Source organism: Temnothorax longispinosus, chromosome 1 (assembly GCF_030848805.1).
Source record: "Temnothorax longispinosus isolate EJ_2023e chromosome 1, Tlon_JGU_v1, whole genome shotgun sequence".
In the NCBI taxonomy this organism is placed as follows: domain Eukaryota; kingdom Metazoa; phylum Arthropoda; class Insecta; order Hymenoptera; family Formicidae; genus Temnothorax; species Temnothorax longispinosus.
Genome location: NC_092358.1, coordinates 4,034,845 through 4,048,580, shown reverse-complemented (window position 1 = coordinate 4,048,580; position 13,736 = coordinate 4,034,845). Strand labels below are relative to the sequence as shown.

General features: G+C 41.0%; 2 protein-coding genes across 5 annotated transcripts in view; both read right to left on the bottom strand.

The window, feature by feature from the left end:
• Jvl (javelin-like) overlaps positions 1–10,677 on the bottom strand; it is a 58,022-nt gene extending 47,345 nt beyond the window's left edge. For all 4 annotated transcript variants that reach the window (XM_071770975.1, XM_071770984.1, XM_071770958.1 and 1 more), the window contains exon 1: positions 9,914–10,677. Coding sequence is in view for 2 of the 4 variants with exons in the window: in XM_071770958.1 (XP_071627059.1) it covers positions 9,914–9,958 (45 nt within the window). In the remaining 2 variants the exon portion in view is untranslated. The remainder of the gene's footprint in view (positions 1–9,913) is intronic.
• A 443-nt stretch (positions 10,678–11,120) lies between these two features.
• LOC139819792 (uncharacterized) lies at positions 11,121–12,181 on the bottom strand. Its single transcript, XM_071789523.1, has one exon. The coding sequence runs from the start codon at positions 12,179–12,181 to the stop codon at positions 11,381–11,383; it is 801 nt and encodes a 266-aa protein (XP_071645624.1). The 3' UTR covers positions 11,121–11,380.
• Positions 12,182–13,736: the final 1,555 nt, after the last annotated feature.

Genomic DNA, 13,736 nt, shown 5'->3' with positions numbered 1-13,736 from the left:
ATTGATAAAGATACTATATGCTTTGGTCAAGACGTTTTTTCTACAAATATTGATCACTGAGACGCGATCCTCTTGAAAAGGTTAAATATATATTAAACGCATGGATAATAACACCAGAAAAAAAAGGGACGGCGTTACACATGTGAGGCGAGAAAATATACTTTTGTCTGCAGACCACATGGCGCGTCGTGTCGCAAGATCATGTTGCTTTGATTGTGAGACACGGCGCGACAATCCGTAAAAAGGAGCATCCGCGTGAACGAAGGGCGTGACGCGAGCAAGGACAAAGCGAAAAGGATGGAAAGCGAACGTAAGACGATTTCGTCGGCTCGTTCCTCCCGTAAGAGTTTCTCTGGTGAAATGCAAACCATTCTTACACACAGCAGATATACCGTTGAAAGCGCGGCGGTGAAACCTCCCAGACTTCTACCAATAAACATTACTGTGCGTACATCCTGTGGTCGTCGTGAGCACTGCGAGGTGTCTCCGACAGGGATATATCTAACAGTAGTGTCAAATGGTGCCAAATATTTTTACGTACATATGAATTATGCAGCACGAAGAAAGCTATGATGTTTAACAGAGGTTTAAATTAAATCTTATGTTAAATTTTTATATAATTTTATGATTAATTATATGTTATATAAATCTACAACTAATATACATTATGCAAATTGCACACCTTTGCATATCATTCTGTCGCGATATCAAATAATAATCATCATAATAATTTAGTGCCGGAATGTCGCGTCATCGAAATTAAAATCACATAATACTATCACGATGATCATGTTTTAATGTCACGCGAAAAAATGGGCTTTAAGCCGCATGCCGTTAACACGTGAGTCGTTTTCAATGTCAGGAACTGCGAGAACAATGGCCACTGCTACGTAACAACCGCGGTATTACCATTTAACGCCATTTCATTGCAAACTGTATGGATGGAGAACATACAATGAACGCGTAATTATGTCGAATCATTTGATTACAAACCAAGTATCATTGATCGTACGAAACTCCCTTCAACCGTGATTGGTACGGTTAGTGATTTAACTGTGTACTGGAATAATTCCGATCATTCATTCCAAGTGAATTCGCCAATTGCAAATTGAATAACTGGCTGGTTTAACGCGGCAACAAAGAGCCTATTTCGAAGCAATCTCAAATAATGTCACTATCCTTCAAATACGTAAAAAAAAAGATCCAAATAGAATTAAAAATTTATCCTAATAGTACGATTTTCTTATTAATAAATAATCTGGTCAATTTCGCAGAATCGGCGACTGACGCCGAGATTATTCCCGGAATTGAGTTTTTAGAACTGAATAACTATAAATATGTTTTATGTTTTCCGTTGTAAAAGAACAAGCTGACTAAACTGCGGATTGCATAATTGCATTTCGCAATAACAGAGTTACATCGTAACATAAGCCGTTGTAGCGCCGCTAGACGCTACATCGTCAAAACGCTGAAGCATCTCGGTAATTGTCTCGGTGTCTCTCTCGTCGTCGTGTGCGTTTATGTAAACGGATAGGTAGGTAAAAAAGGGAAATTACCGTCGAATCACTGTCAACACATGGATAATGAACGCGAACAAAGGTGCGCGCGCTCGCGTAACTCGCTTTCTAACATCGGCACCTGGACATATGCGAGCACCTAATGTTCACGCGTATTCGTAACTCTCTCTCTCTCTCTCTCTCTCTCTCTCTCTCTCTCTCTCTCTCTCTCTCTCTCTCTTTTTGGAAAGGATTGTTCAACGCTATTAAATCATTAAATCAACTCGATTGTGCTTTTTCTAGTTCTAAACTTCCTTTGCCTTACATGCGTGATAAAATTCTTTTATAGAGAACATGAATAGTTTTAAATCTGAATAGAACTCAAATAAATATTTTCAAAAGCAAAAAGATTCTTTGTAGATAATAAAAATCTTAATAATAAAAAATCTCAAACGAAATCAGTTATCTGAAAACGTGATTATATATATAACTTGAATATTTTTATGACAAACTTTGATTTTTTATAATGGGCAGTAATAAATAACAATTAAAATATTCGATTGCGGAAAAATATATAACTGCGCAAGTGTTTTTTTGCGCTCTTTTTTTCGCCGAGAGATTACTTCCGGTTGCAATTTCTTGATTATATTCACAGCATGCACGCGTGCGCAGTTAGTTGCGGGTTAATTATAAATGTTACACCTCACTGCATACGCTGATTGCGCTAACCACACATAATTGTACCTAATAACACCGACGTCAGTGAATACACTATTGTTCTAATACCTCTATATACGCTTTTAAGAGAAATCGACATTCGATACATTATTGAGACAAATTGATCGATAAATAGACCGCGCCGTTGTTAATCTCTATAAATTATATTTGTCTACTCTTGAAAAATGTTTCGAATAGCAGAAATCTTCGATATTAAAATTTACCAACCAAAGTGTCTATGATTAGAAGCCAAGTTATCCTAAAGAGAGCTGAGACGATTTGTGGGTAACTGTTTTCATAACAAGTGTAATTTTCAGGCAAATCACCGTAATGAGACTTTCACGCTCCTTAGGATAACGAAAGGAAGCTGACGTAAATTATTAGCTATGCAGCATCGCCGTGAAGATGCAATGCGCTCCTACAGCGGAATATGTAATCTTAAATATTTGCGAGAAAACACTTTTCTTATCGATCGCGCCGCGCGCGGCTTGCGTTGGCTTAATGCAACAAACGTGCACGCGACACGTTCATGGATATTTTCTGCACGTGTCTCGTACGGGAAATGCCGCTTGAGTCTTCTTCTATGTAAGTGGGAGAAACAGCTCGTCCGACGACCGTAACGCGTAGAACGTGCAACGGATTTGAAAGGATTCGCAAGTCCGCGAGCTGAAACGTTCCAACAAGTTACTCTGTTGTCTTTTGCATAATCCAATCATCCCATTCTCGCTGCGGTGCCCCAAAAACTGAACGACGTTTAGAACAAAAGTTTTATTTGCGGAGTTCTCATCGACAAAATTCATTAATCCGTATGACACTCGTGAAGAATACAGATTTCTCGTGTACAAGTCGCGATAATTACGATGTAACTTCAGTATATACTGGGCTCGTCGTTTTGCGGACAGATCGGCTTGCGAATCACCATGCGCAAAGAATTGTTGTAAAATTCCCGTGGATCGTCCCGACCTATTCTTTGATCCCGCATTCTTGACTCCGTCGTCTCGGACACGCTGATTATCTCGTTCCTGAGATTCAATTATTGTTAGTTTGCCTTACGTTTTTGAAAATAGTAGCTTAAATATTAGTATAATAATTTAAGCTTCATATAAAAGAAATTGTTAAACCAAAAGAAATATTTTTAGTTTCTATCTAGATGTAAAATTTAAATTATACAAGTTTTCGGTTCTTAAATATAAATAAATTAGAAGTGTATTTTAAATTAAAAATTAGTGTCTTATCTATCTCTTTCTAACTGCACGCCAACATTACTACGAAAATAATTAGCTTTATATTATAATCTTATCTGTAGTTTAGGTATATTAGCTCGAAATGTGACTGAAGAAAGATCGACAGAGAGGACAAGGACAAGTCGATGAATAATATTCGCGTGCAGAAGCGTGGTTTCGCGAGGAACCTCGCATCGATACGTCGCGTTGCGTGCATGTGGCACATCGTAGGACGACGACTTTTACTTTCTAAAGCAATAAGTAAGACGCTATCGCGCAAAATTACGCGCACGCATACGCGTGTACGCACGTACGCATCCGTATGTCGGGGGAAAAAGGGGCATTAGGAGACGCCCATGAAATGCACGGGTGACCGACCCCGATCCCGATGTTATATTCAACGTGCACGTGAGCCTACCCGTACGTTCATATTTTCCATCGATTAATAACACGAAATCATATTTATGACCTTATATCATCGGCTGTTGCACGCGCGCCTTTGCTAATTTTATTACCTCTGGTATAAAACGATTCTTGCATCGTGACTCATATCCATTTCGCGGAAAACAAGGAATTTCATACAAGATCGGGAGATCAATAGGAATTAGCAAACTATTGCTTAAACTATTGCTTAAACTATTGCTTAACTTGGGGATTAACATGAAAATTCTTGCTCGGTAATTTCACATGATCTATTGCGGTTTGAATAAATTTCCACTAACACGAATCAGCCTATATGGACACAATTTCAATTTGCCATGAAATAGAGCCGCGTGACATCAGCGACTGTTTATCAAAATTATCAGCACGTCACGGTGCATGAAATCGTTACTGGAGTCAATCGTCGGTATCGAAAGGAACCGAGAAACGACGACTAATTCCTCGTTTACTCGCGATCGAAATTTTTCGAAGTTTGTCAGCACGCCACAGTCGTTTGTACCAGTATACAGAGTGGCTCATGTTTATCGTGCCAATTCCAAGATTATATATTTACGTAAATCATATAGATATCATGTCTAAATAAATTCCTTTTACGAATTATTTCTTAACAATTTGGAAGTAGATATCAATTATTTAACTACAGATGAAATAAATCTTTCGCCAATTAATTTTCGGAAACAGATTATAAAATATTCTTTAACTAATTTCTATTTTAACAGAAATATTATCTAAATTTTCACCAAATTCTTCATCAATGTTAAAAAATAAATGTAAAAAGTAAGATGTGATAAGCAACGTTTAATCATATCTTCATAAATAGATATTAATTTTTTAATTGATAAAAAAAGTTGGTAAATGAAAATTTTCTTGCTCAATAAAGTTCAGAAACACCCTGTACATTAACATAAACCGCTCGACCGCTCCGTGATACGATGTCCCGAATCCATATTCCGTGCCAGGATGCACCTGCCTGCCCGACAAATCACCGAAGTTATTCCGCGGCAATGTGCAATTTGAGCTTTCATTAGAGAGAACCTGCGGTGGACAGAAGGCGAGACTGTGAAGAAGTAACCGTAGTAAAGCTCGGAAAGAGAAATTTACTCGAATTCCTATCTATATCGCGCATAGAGAAAGCGTACTTCTCTTCCCGCTTTCATACAGCTGAATCGCTTTGTCTGATATTGTCATCGCGAGATTATTAATCTTCATCAGATATCAGATTGTGTTTCTTTAAGTCAGCAGCTGATTATGAGAAAATACTGAATAGAAGGTAACAAATCGAAAATAATTGCCTTGTAGTGTACTTGTATGTTCGTCATTGAAATAAGAAACGCTATATAGACTACAAAATTAAGAGTAAATTATATTTACACCACAAGATAAAGCTAAATGCATTTCAATCTACTAAACATTCTGTTATTTGAAAAATTACCATAAAGGATTACCGAAATTTTATATTATAAATGTCTAAAAAAAAATCTAAATTACTGAAGTAATGAGACAAACAATTTACTTAAAGATGTTAATAAGCTATTGATAAGCAATGACGAATACAAACATGTTGTCGAGAAGATAAGAGCAAGATAAAGGATTTTGCTCGGAATAGAAACTGCCGATATCACCGGCGACGGTTGATTTCATATTTTACAGTAAAATTAATGTTTTAATATGCATTAGCTCACGCAACTTTCTCAAATGAGGTGATCGATAGATACAAGCACGCTCTTGTGTACACGCGTGTACGCGAAGCGAATGAGTCATGCCGAGAGACGTAACCGCCACTCGCATATAGCACAGCCTGTAATCAAATAGGATCTCCGTACGATCCAGTGAACAGGACGCAAAGCCGTGAAAGTGCAGTCCTACACCCCGCGTTACTCGTAAAACTCGTTGCAATTCGAATCCGCGGATGCGACGTACTTAGAAATATCACTTTGACGTAAACGTATCTAGGGCTAGTTCAATGCGCGTAGATCAAAATGAAATGTTCCATGTTCCTTGATAAATATTCTTGTAACGCGTAACGTGTTGAAATAATATTTCGAAACATATTTATGGGAAAAGTTACATATATCTGTAATATGTCTAAAGTAGATTTCTACGTCTATTTTCTAATATTAAAAATTGCAAAATTCAGAGGTAAGGTGGACTAAATATATGTAAGTCTATTTTTTATATCTCTTATTATTTAAGACAAATTTTTTTATATAAGGCTTGATCCACTCTTGTACCAAATATTTCTAATAATATTAGAATCTAAGTATCACTACTGTGTATGTAATAAGCATTTGTCATTCTAGATACGTACCAGAAAATGGCATTCGTCTAAAGGTATGATTGCGTGAAATTCTTAAGCAACGAGGCATCTCGTTCGAAAGTTTATTCGTCTGTATCATTTACGGGCCGATAAGGGTCAAGCTGATCAACCAGTCGAGACCGTTTCCGGCGGGTATCGTACTGTGAGTGTCGTCGACGCGTTGGTCGAATGTAAACCGACCGCAATGGCGATACCGTTACCGATTTTTAGCGCGGTTAGCACGCGAACGGGCTTGCGGATTCGAGCCGCAACGCTGCGTCTATGTGCACTTGCAAATTCGATATCTATGCTTTTCCGCTACGAGACACCGATATTTAATTTCAAGTCTGGGCGACGAAAAAAAAGAATTCGCATAAAGATCTAGGCGATGAAGTTCAAAGCTGACAAAGATCTAGGAGGTGAAAAATGCAAAGATGTATCTTATAAAGCATCAAAATTTGAGATAATTCTTAAATATCCTAGAATTCGAAATTCTCAGAATAAATAAATTATTTTAACTTCTTCTTTTTCTTTTGCGTTAATTAGAAGCTAAAATTTCCTACTAAAAAATACAATTTTTCTCGAATTGCAAGAATGAAAAGGGGGGATCAGCAATACCCTAATTGAGCGGAAAACGTCAGTCCCGCCGGAGCCACCGCGACAATGGTGCCACGCTGCAATGTGTCTGTGAAATCCACGTCTGACACTTCCTCGGTGTTCATGGAATTCGAAACGGTATCGGTTATTTCGCTTCCGAACGACGTGGAAGTCGTAGTCGTCGTCGTCATTGTCGTGCTCTGCAGATTCTCGCCTGAATCGTTGGGGAAAATGAACGGAAGTAAGACATTGCAACTAACGTATGCGTTTCCTATCACACGCTTAAAGGCTACTTGATTATTGACTTAGCACGTGAGTGATAATGAATAGAATAATCTTCAGAATATTACGATCGTCTAACTATTTAAGATGTATCGTTACTATTTTTCGATTGCGAATAAAAAAATAACTCTTTATCATAAATAAAATATCTGAAAACGAAAATTTATCGCACCCCTTGTAATTTCTGAACGTCAATTAATCGGATTTACTTTAATTTATTAAATACCTTGCGCGTTTTTAGAAAAAGATTTAAAACTCTTAAATCGAATTAAATAGAGAAACTGAGAATATCTTTTATAATTCTCAGTTTCTTATAATAAATCAAAACACCGATATACTGAGGCGAATTTGAATTAGGATAAATTTACGGCGACTTGGAATCCTCGTTTCCGAAAATATCGCGAGCGCAAATATTTTACGTGCATCGGTCTATATCTAATCTCGTAAATAAACTGGCAGCGCGGTGCTGAATTCCGTAAGGTCTTACTCAGCTCCGTTCTCTCGACATCGCGATCGAAGGTACTCGCGGAGAGGACGATGGTGTTCGTAGCGGAGGTCGAGGGTTCATCGGGGTCGCCTTCGGAGAAATAACTGGCGAGGTCTTGGTAAGATTCGCGCGTCCTTGCAGCATCCGCAGAATGATGCTCGGACCGATAATCCGAGGTATCGCTCTTTGCCGTATCTTGCTCGTTCAGCGTGGACGCTGACGAAGAGAGAATGTAAAAGGAATATTTATAAATACTTTTAAATGTATATTCCTTTAGAGGAAATGTGTAAAAAAAAAGACATCTCTTTTTGTTGACACCGAACGTGATATTTACCACTGCCAAGATTCGCGACCTCGTCGATTTTCTCGAGAACGCGCGGACGAATTTCGCAGTGATTCACGTTCCCTACTTCGGAATCGGTTTCCCTCTCACTCTTTGATTTCATAAAGCGCTTCAAAGGATTATGAAAGGTGGGCAGCTTCGATCTAATCTGTGCATTGTGTTCATTAGACGATGTTTCCTCCTGAACGTAAAACATACATTTCGCCCTTCCCTCGTGTCGCAAAGCCGATTAAGTTGTTTAATTAACCTTGTGTTAGCCGGCTTATATAATTATTTGCTCAGCTAAGATGCACTTCAATCTTATCGTTGTACATTTATAAAGTTAAAGTATAAGTTACTTTCCGCAATTAATGCGATGGTAAAACAATAATTACACTCTATAATAAATAAGAAGTGAATTTTTACACTATTATGAGAATTTCCGTTTGATGAATAATATCACTCCTTTTTCATAGAGTCGAATAAGTCATGTGTAAAATATGCAACATAAGTATAAGAAAAACTTATATTAATTGTGTAATAGAACGCCACAAAAGTTTATAACGCAGAACACGTACAGGATATTCCACGCTTCATGTCTTTCTCCTGTCAACCGTAAATTCTTCAAACATAGTTGGACTTTTATCTATAAAACTTTCAGCAACTTTAGCTGTATTTACACTGCTCTAAAGCGCAACGGTAGATACCCAATACGAATATTGCACGTCAAATGTTTATTGGTATGTTTACAGATAAGAAATAACAGCTAACTTTTGGATTGATATTGCAATATAAATCGCTTCGAATATAACAACGACGACCGAAACTTTCGATAAGTGCTCCGAAATATAACTGCTGTTTAGCCCGTCAAAATATTTTGATTCCTCTTAAAACATTTAGGTTCCTCTATTTTTCAATATTCTTTTATCGCGATCCCCAAACATCGTATTCTCACCTTCTGCTTCATTGCGGAGAATAGAGATTTCTTATCGGAATTTCTAGGATCGATATGATTAACGGGCGTACGATCCAAGGGACCCTCCCGTTTCGGGGTATCCGAACTATTCGAGGCTTCCCTGTTTGTTGTATTACTCATATCTGAATCATATCGTCGATAAAAGAGGAGCAAATCAACGGTACAATCCTACTTATCAATTTGAACGTCGTACGTTTCGATATCGACCATTGCATCCGGTCGATCGGCTTTTGTTCATTATCAATTATAATGCGGATAAATTAAATGCATATATATTCATTATACGAGAGAGACAATAACGAGACTTTAAATTATAAAAAAAAATAGCGGGATACATATCTTCTCGGAGTGTGCACGATTCACAATTTTTCACGGTAAAGCTTAGATAATAATGTTATATACGTAATATTTTACACACTTTTCAACGCAATAATTTCAAATGCAAAAGAGATTCGTTATTAAAACAGAATACTTACAGAGATATATTTTAATTTCAATGTAAAATTGCAATATAAACAAATTGGAAAACGTCTATCATTTGCATGGCAAATTAAACTGAATAACAAATAATATTTTTCAACGTGATAATTTCAAATAAAAGAGAGACTCGACATAGCAAATTAGAATACTCGTTGGAATATATTTTAATATCAACGAAGAATTTGCAATATAATAAAAAAATTAAAAGACGTCTATAATTAAAGTCTTCATAAATAATAAGGATAAATATTCTAAAGCTCATGTTTATGACTGTCGCACGCATGATTATCGTGCAACTATAATTAAACGTCGTAAAAGTCATGTTTATATATTTTTTTTATTTGTTTTCCTTTATGAGGCACGTTCCCGAAGTATTATCCGGTTCTCCATAACAAATAAACGATCAATAATAAAAAAAACTGCTTGTCGTTTTCAAATCTCGAACAAAGAAAGTCGAAAATATTGAATCTTTCGATACCGAGAACGCGATAACCGAGCGACGACGGGCAAAGAAACGTCGCGGTAGAAAACTGGACGCACACTCGACGAGAGATCGCGAAAAAAACGCGTACGGGAAAGAGAATAATTAATCTCACCTGATAGACGTAAGGCGTGCAGGGTACGTAGAATTCTCTGCTCATAATAGACGGGTCGCCTGCGGGCGGCGGTGAAGTCCAGCTGACGGGTCGTCCTTCGGCAAGTGTCAAAACGCCGGTGGCGCCATCTTGATCTCGCTCGGATCGGAGCGAGTCGTCGAACTGTCACGACGAGCAGGCGGCAGGATCACCGAATCCCAATTGCGGCCGCGCGGGCCATCCCTCGCCCGTTTTTTCGGGGTTCATGCACGCCGTGCGGCCGGATGCACGGTACACGCGTGTCACCCGTCACGTCGCGTCGCGCGCCGCGCGTCGCGTTACGTCACGGTCACCGTGTGTCGCGCCGCGACGTTCAGGTCGTTCGCGTCAGCGTCGTCGTTGGCGGACGACGTGCGACAACGACATCGACCATCGGGGATCCCCGGTCTCGACGCGCGCGCGGCTCACCAAAGCACACCCGGGGGGTACACACTGCATAAATATCACCTAACGACGTCGCCGGGTTCGTCGTCCCAACTCGATGATCATGGCGCGCACTCCTACGGTCGATCGGTCCCCGCGAGGGAGAAACCTAACCGTCGGCGGGATCGACGGCGCGTCTCCAAACGACTGGCCCCTCCTCGCTGTTCGTGCAAAAACGCGGCAGGCGGAACGACACACTCAAGCTCAATCACTACGCCATTTTCGTTGCGCGGCTTGCACCCCTCTCTCTCTTTCTCTCTTGCGCGCGCGCATGCCCCACAACGTGCCACCGTACGCGTTCGCTGACGAATGCCGACTGGCGGATCACGGAGAGCCGACCGGACCCGACGGCTGCCGAAGCGCGGCGGCGCCACCAACTTCACGTCGCTCGCGCCGCGCCGTCGCGCGCCGGCACGTTTTCGCACTTTCGCTCCGCTGGTAAAAACCGAGCGCTCGCGAATAAACAATTTCTTTTACTATATATAATTAAACGATGAACAAATAATACCTTTCGCGTTTAATCGATATACTGTCTTCACGGTCGTTTCGTAAATAAATTTTCGACCGCTCTCGAAGGAAATTCTATCCGTCTCGTAATAAATAAAATAAATTCGTTTTGTTTCAAAAAGCATTTTCAAACCGTTCTCAATTAAGGCCTTTACTTTTCTCTATCTATTACGTTAACGCCATAAGGATCTCAAAAAAGATAATAATCTAGTAACGCAAGATCCGGGCGAGCAAAACGAACGGATCAAGGTTTCAAAATGCAAATCGGACTTTTCCTCGGCAATTTTTGCAGCGTGTGATTTCGCATTGTCGCGTGTCGGCGTATTTCCTCTCTTTGACTTTGAATTGATAATAGGTATCGCTCCTCTATCTGCGGCAAAACGAGCGAGAAATTGCTCGAGAGATATCGATACTGAATTAAAGCGATACGTAACTTTTTCGGCTGAAATAGTGGGATTTAATGAAATAAGCAAATTATAAATGTTTACGCGTGCAGCTTTACATGCAGGTGAGAATCCAATTAGGATCCGCGACGTGCGCGTGCGTTCCCGTTTCCGCATGGGTTTCCGAGCGGGTTTTCGCGCGGATTTTCGCGCAGCAGGTAGGCACGCCGCGTCTCTCACAGGGAATGGACGTCATGTCGTGACGCGGGTCGTCGCGACGCGGCCGTCGAAGGGACGAGGGATGCTTCCGCTTCCTCTCGGACTTGATGACGATGTTGCGCGGCAACAGGATCTCGTCCCAGGGGATCTCGACGTCGTCGGACGGGCAGGTCTGCTCCTCCCTCGGCGGACGTATCTCTATCGGCTTCTCCAGGGCCAGGTCGGCCCAGGGTATCTCCAACGCGGAGTCGCAGGTTCCCGGCTCGTCCAACGACTCCAACGTGCTCCGCAGGGTCTCCGTGATGAGCAAATCCTGCCACGGCAGCGCCATGGCGCCGGTGGACTCTCGCCTCTCGCCGCTGACGGTTTTCGTTTCAGCCTCGTCCGTTTCCCGATCGGCCGTCGTCGGAGCCACGTCGGGAGACGTGCGAATTCTCATGCCCGCCGTCGGCAGGGCGATGTCCCGCCAGGGTAGCTCGATCTTGGAGTCGCACAGCACGGACTCGTCCGAGAACTCGCGGCGGAGCGTCTGCATGTAGGGCTCGTGCCAGATCTCCTCTTCCGGATTGTACACGAAGACCTGTCTCTTTCTCTTGGAACGGTCTTTGATTCCGAACTTCTTTTTTCGATGCACGTACACCTTTATGCGACACGTGCACAACTGTTGCAGTCTGCTGCGGCCCACCGTGCCCGGCATAATCGCGACGAGTTCTCGACGTGGTCGTACTCGGCTTGCACTTGACGATTTGTGCCTTTTTCACTTTTCCAACCCCATGTTGCGAGAGTGAAGGGAACGATCGACTTGAACGTGGACGCGAGCAGCTTCGATAAACTTGTTTGTTTATTAGTCCAACGTTCATTGCTTTGAGCTATCAGGCGCCCAAGCGGTTTTATACATACGACTGTGATTTGTGATTGTCTAGCTCTATAGCTTCTTTATAATCCATAGTGGAGTTGTACAGAAATTATATTATATCTACACATTAAATTATTCCATTTTTATTGTATTATTCGATTTTACTTGGTACCTTTATTTATATTTAGATCATTATTAAAATCTTATTTATTTTGATCAATTATTAGTTCAACGTTCATTAACCCTGAGCCTACCGACGATTTACATACGACTGTGACCATCTAGTTTTTTATTCAATCCATCCATAGTTGACTTATGCATAGAAATTGTTTTCCCATTTTTATCGTATTGTTCGATTTTATTTTGTATCTTTATTTATATTTAGATTATTATTTAAATTTCATATCTTGACTATATACATAGAATATAAATGATTAAAACCTAAATATTTGCGTGCAGTCGCGTGTATGATTATGCGACGTTTTACATCGTAATATTACGAATATCATGTACGACGGTTATAATTATATAATTATAGTTCAATTTCAAATGACAGGTCAATTTGTGCAATGAATATTCACCGCGTTTCGTTACATCATACTACCTATAGATTTATCGAGAAGGCCTCGAGTGGCTCATTATCTTAAAGCTATACGAGCAACCTGTAACGTGCGAGATATTATCGCCTAATGTCTCAATAGCACAACGAGGAACGCAAGGAAAATGCTAAACGTGTCTTTTCTAGAAGGAATTTTGTCTCAGCTTCGAGAAAACCGGTTGGAATCGTGACTAATGAGCAATGAAGGAACCACCAGCGTGTGCATGTGACGCACGACGCACGTTGCATCGTATGATCGCGCGTGTTCATTGGGCTCGTCAGCGCAAATCAGAATTATCAGATCGTCATCGTTTGAAGAGAGACAAGTCCGCCAAGAGAGCGTTCTTGCCAATGTTTACCGATTGTTGCCTTCTCGCGAAACATATCTCGTCATGTCTCATCAAAAAGCGTGACAATATCTCCGAGGCACGCTCGCGAGCATGAGTAATCTATAATTTGAAACGTTCGCTACAATGACAAGCAATAAGTGGGCAAGGTCATTCCTCCGCCTAGCTTCGGCGTGCCGAGAGACATCTCGAGCGCTTAAAACCCGGGAGGAAAATAATATTTTATTCGCACTTTCCAATTCCGTCATTCCGACGCTTCCCTCTGCACGCGCGCTTCATCCCTGGGCGGCCCGGGGCGCGGGGCGGGGGATCGTTCGCGACCTTACTTTCGACGCACCGGGTATACGGAGATACACCACGGTGCGCGACGTTGCGCGTTGCGCGTGTCGGAACCCGGAACAGGATCGTCTGCGTCCCGCCGCGCCATCTGTCGGCGGTGGCGCGGGTGCGC

Bases quoted from the DNA above. Each gene is read 5' to 3' on its own strand.
- LOC139819792 (XM_071789523.1), bottom strand. From the start codon at position 12,181: ATGCCGGGCACGGTGGGCCGCAGCAGACTGCAACAGTTGTGCACGTGT.